The sequence below is a fragment of the Urocitellus parryii genome, chromosome 11, assembly GCF_045843805.1.
Source record: "Urocitellus parryii isolate mUroPar1 chromosome 11, mUroPar1.hap1, whole genome shotgun sequence".
Classification (NCBI taxonomy): Eukaryota; Metazoa; Chordata; class Mammalia; order Rodentia; family Sciuridae; genus Urocitellus; species Urocitellus parryii.
Window position 1 is genome coordinate 8069427 of NC_135541.1, and position 4500 is coordinate 8073926.

General features: G+C 50.9%; 1 protein-coding gene across 1 annotated transcript; it reads right to left on the reverse strand.

The window, feature by feature from the left end:
- Positions 1 to 434: 434 nt before the first annotated feature.
- Positions 435 to 4143, reverse strand: LOC144249163 (PRAME family member 5-like). The gene is made up of 4 exons (XM_077791367.1): positions 3872 to 4143; positions 2901 to 3479; positions 1691 to 2091; positions 435 to 550 (listed from the first exon to the last, which is right to left on the reverse strand). Exons 1-4 carry the CDS (start codon positions 4141 to 4143, stop codon positions 435 to 437), a joined length of 1368 nt encoding a protein of 455 aa, XP_077647493.1.
- Positions 4144 to 4500: the final 357 nt, after the last annotated feature.

Genomic DNA, 4500 nt, shown 5'->3' on the forward strand with positions numbered 1-4500 from the left:
TGACACATCTCATATTGTAGATCTTCCTTGCCTTTATTTGATCATAGAATCCAGCAGCAGAGCAGAATGAATGCTGTTCAGAACTCCCCACCCCACCCACCACACATGCAAGTTAGACATAGAGCCAGAGGAAAGGAAGTGTCATAAAGAGGGGTGAGGCACACAGATCCCTGTGTGGGGGACAGATGGGCTGGCTGTGTAGGACCTGGACTCTGCTACCTGTTCCAAGAGTGAGCTGCAGTATTCTTACATATCCAACTGGGTTCTAGTTCACTGTGTATGGAGAAGCCTTCAGGCCCAAATGAGAACACGTACACAGGCAGCTTTAGGATAACTCAAAAGAAGATTGGGTGGACCTCCTTCTCCTCCTTGGATGGGAAGCTAAGGCTAAGGTCACTGCATAATCCCACCAGCCTAGTCCTCAGCAGGAGTCCTCATTTAGGGGATCTTGGTCTAGGACCAGGCAGCACAGGCTGGGCCACCCTTTTGCCCACAGCCACCTCATCCTTCCTCATCCTCTGATCATCTGATGATTGAAAATCTTGTGTCCCTGGGTAGGGAGAGATGGGAAGTGTTAGTGGAAGATCTGTCAGTTATGGGCAGCCTTCTCCCCCACCGGAACATGGTAATTTATAAAGTTTAATTTAGACACATTTGCAAGTGGGATCTACCTATATAATTCTACTATTTTGATGAAAGCTAATTTGGATGGTTTCATTGGCCATGATTACATGTTTCAGGAAAGACTTTGTAGCAGCATGATGGGCAAGGTTTTGTGAGGCCTAGAGACCCTATTTTATTCTCATTGCATCCAAAGACCAAGACACCAAGTTTCTAGGTCTATGTGGAGACCCACAAGGATGGGCGAACCTTGACTGTCTGGGTGGCACTGAGGTCACCGGAGAAGGGCTTTTTTGAAATTTTACTGTCCACTTAGAATGCTCCATGCCTCCTGTGTTCCCCTAGATGGGTTATGCTACAGTGTAGCCACAGATAATGACCTGATTTCAGTTGGATGCTTTGAGTTCCTGGGAATGAACCTCATTGATCACCAAGTACTTAGTGGTATTTCTCCATCCGCCCCTGGAGAATTCCAGTGTCAAAATCAGAAAACTAGGTAAAACCATCATGGAAGATGTCAGAGGACTAATCTTGAGATCCTGTTCTTTTCGGATTATTTTTAGATGTAGAGCCAGAAGAAAGGAAGTGGCATAAAGAGGTGTGAGGCACACAGATCCTCACAGTTTATGAATAGTTTCTTCATATGTGCTTGAAGCCTAAATCCCATTCTAAAAATCCAGGTCCCTTGTGATGACTCTATACAGACACATATGGCTCTATACAGAAGGTCCAATCTTCAGGGGCTTCCTTACAATGTTGCCCCCAGCATCTGATTCCTTTCCCCATCCACACTTCAGGCAGTGTCTGAAATGCTGGGCTCTGACTTTCCTTCATGATCCCTCTACATTCTGGTTATACATCCAATTGTGTAGAGGGCAGTTTTTATACACACCCAACTAGGCAGCTGTTGGACAGAAACAATGATTGAGGCCCCGGTTGTAGATGCACATGTGGCCACATTGAGGACAGGGCAAAGCATAGAAAATAAGGACCTGTGGCTGCCTAAAGTCCTTCAAAAGTTCTGTGAGCTCAGCACAGAGCTGGGAACATCTCCCTGGGTGGATGGCACCCTGGGTATCATAGCTTTCCAGAGGGGCAGGGTATAGCTCTATGCACAACTTGCTCAGCGTGGCAGTGTGACAGAGCAGATCCCTGAGTACCGACATGGAGATGCGATTCTGGAAAAAGCACAAGGCCCTGAGCTGGGAGCAGCGGCTCAGGGCAGGCAGGATGGCTTGGAGCTGGGAGTCTGTGATCTCACAGTCTTCCAAGTCCAGGCTCTTCAGGGTGGCTGCAACAGATTCCAGCAGAATTTTGAGGGGCTCCAGACTAAAATTGGTCAGTTTGATGCCCCTTAGATCCAGCCGTCTGAGCTGGCTGGTATTTGGGCATCGGGAAAGATAATTCCAGTCCGAATCTGAGAGTGGACAGTTGGATATTGAGAGGGTCTCCAGAGGTGTCTTCAGGTGCCTAAGGAGGAACCAGCCAGTTAGTTCTGAGGGAGAAGATGAATTGGCCCAAACCCAAGGTCACTGTGACCATCTGAACATGGTTGACATTTTGTAGAATCTGCTCATTCGGGTCACTCCATTTCAACCTGAGACTTTCACCACTACTTGTGTGACCAGGTGGGTCCTCCATCTCTATGAATGTCACCCTCAATGACAAGCAGAAAGCCACATATCTAGCCCCAGGAAGTCAGGAAGAGTCATGTGCCAAAGGCAAATCCAGGAAAGATGTGTCCAAACACACTGGGGTTAACCCTTGCAGGGCTCACTTCCTGCCCCTCAGCAAGGTCTCACTCCCTGCTCTTCACTCACAACCCCTGAGTCCTCACCTGGAGCTCAGACCTGCCTTCCCCAGGAGGGCATTAGAAGTGGGCTCCTCTGCTCCCAGAGGGAGGACAACAGGGCTTCCTTGTTGAACAGGTACAGGTGTGGGGGCTTCCCTCCTTTAAAGTCCTCACCTCTACCCTGATTTGTTCCCCTGTCGCTGGACAGGGGTCCCAGGGAAGGAACCTCACACCCACCTCACTAGCTCCTGTCCTCATCTGCTGACTTCCCAGCATGATGTCACTTCCCAGACCATGAATCCTGGTTTATCCCTTTGCTCTAACACAGGTTAGGAGATGGAGCTTCAGGATACAATAGGAACAGATGATGGGTTATTTACCTTCCAGTGTGTTGTTCACCATGAGAGAGTCACTGGCTGGCACACAGTAGGTGCACTTTCAGATTTAATGATACTGGTCTGCAAAGGATGCACACCCCCTTACTCACCCCAGCACCTGCTCCAGGTGGCCCTCGAGGAGGAGGACAGCATCCACACAGAACTTCCTCAGGCAGTCCATCCTGCGGAACTGTGAGGTGAGTTTGGCGAGCAGCCGCTTCTGCTCCTCTGGGGAGGTGTGGGCAGGCACGCAGAACTTGGAGACAAGCAGCTTCCTCAGGTTCCTCATCTGGCCCAAGAAAGGAGCACAAGCAACCAAGGTGGAGGGCACCCAGGTGCAGTTCACTTCCACCTTCTGGACAGAGTCCAGCTGTAGGAGTCTCAGGAATTTCCTGGTTTGGTTGGTGGGTTCCCCAAAGATCTTCAGCTTCTTGCAACAGAGGTGCAGCCTGTCCCTTCTCTGTGTGACCCACAGGAACAAGAGAGTCAGGAATTCATTCAGGGGCCCTTCTGTGAGGCACAAGTCTATGAATATCTTCAAGGGCTTAGCTGCTGTTGCTGGACCAAGTTTCAATGTTTGATTCTTCTTAATGCCCTCTGGTGAGCAGGCATCCACCACGGATCCAGACCACGTCCTCCAGAAGTTCCGTGGAGCCCTCCGCAAATCCAGCACCTGCAGTTTCCACCTCCTGCGGAGACCACAGAAGAGTCTCAGCCCTGAGGCCCCTTCCTTCCCCTCTCAGCTGCTGCTCCCTGATCCACCTCTTCCTTCTGTCTCAGTATTCTCCAGCTACCTCCCTCCAATCCAGCCTTGGGCCCAACTTGTACAGTCTGAGGCAGGGGCAGGTACAGCCTCATTCAGGGGTCAGCACAGCTGCCACAAGCACCTTCACATCTGGAAGCCTTTCCCAGATGGGGCTCAGCATGGCCAAGGTCTCTCCAACCCTCCTTGCTGGCAGCACAGGAAGCCTGTGGAGCACACTTCAGCACCCACTCTCCCTGCCTATACCCATCCCTTCCCTGGCACCGAGGGTGCTCCCTTCCAGGCCACCTGGGTCCCCCTCACCTGGGGCGATCCTGCTGGGCAAGCAGCATGTCCAGCCCATCCAGTGCCACTCGGAGCATCTCAGGCTGTGGCTGCCTCATCAGGGCCCCCAGGGGCAGGCAGGTGAAGGGCCAGGCCTGCACCATTTTCTTCAGGACCTCAGTGTGTCCCCTGCTGAAGGCCTCCACAAAGAGTGGTGGGAAGAGCTCTATGGGCAGGTCCTCCAGATCCAGGTTGGCCCTGGACTGGTTGCTCAGCAGGCTGCGCCCTGCCAGCTCCAGTAGCGTGGGTGGGGACTGGATGCTCATCCTGGGGAGTCTGAAAGAAGAAGGATCCTGGAAAATGGTCCAGAGAAAAGGCCACTATCCCATCCATTGCCAGCCATTGGGAAGGGGGTACTGGGGAGTCAAAACTCATCCCAACCTTAATGGGGGAAAGCCTTTGCTTATTACTTTGTCCATATAAAATGGGAATTGGGGTGTCATGTGACTTAATGCAGTATGTTCCTCTATTTCAGTAACTACAGAGGCTCAGAGAGGAGTTGCTCTCACATGGAGGATGGTATTTTTAATATCAAAAAATTAAATGAGCAATTATAAAGCATGTGCCCATATTATAAAACACTTGGAAATTACAACAGAGTCTCATGGATATCTGTTACCCAT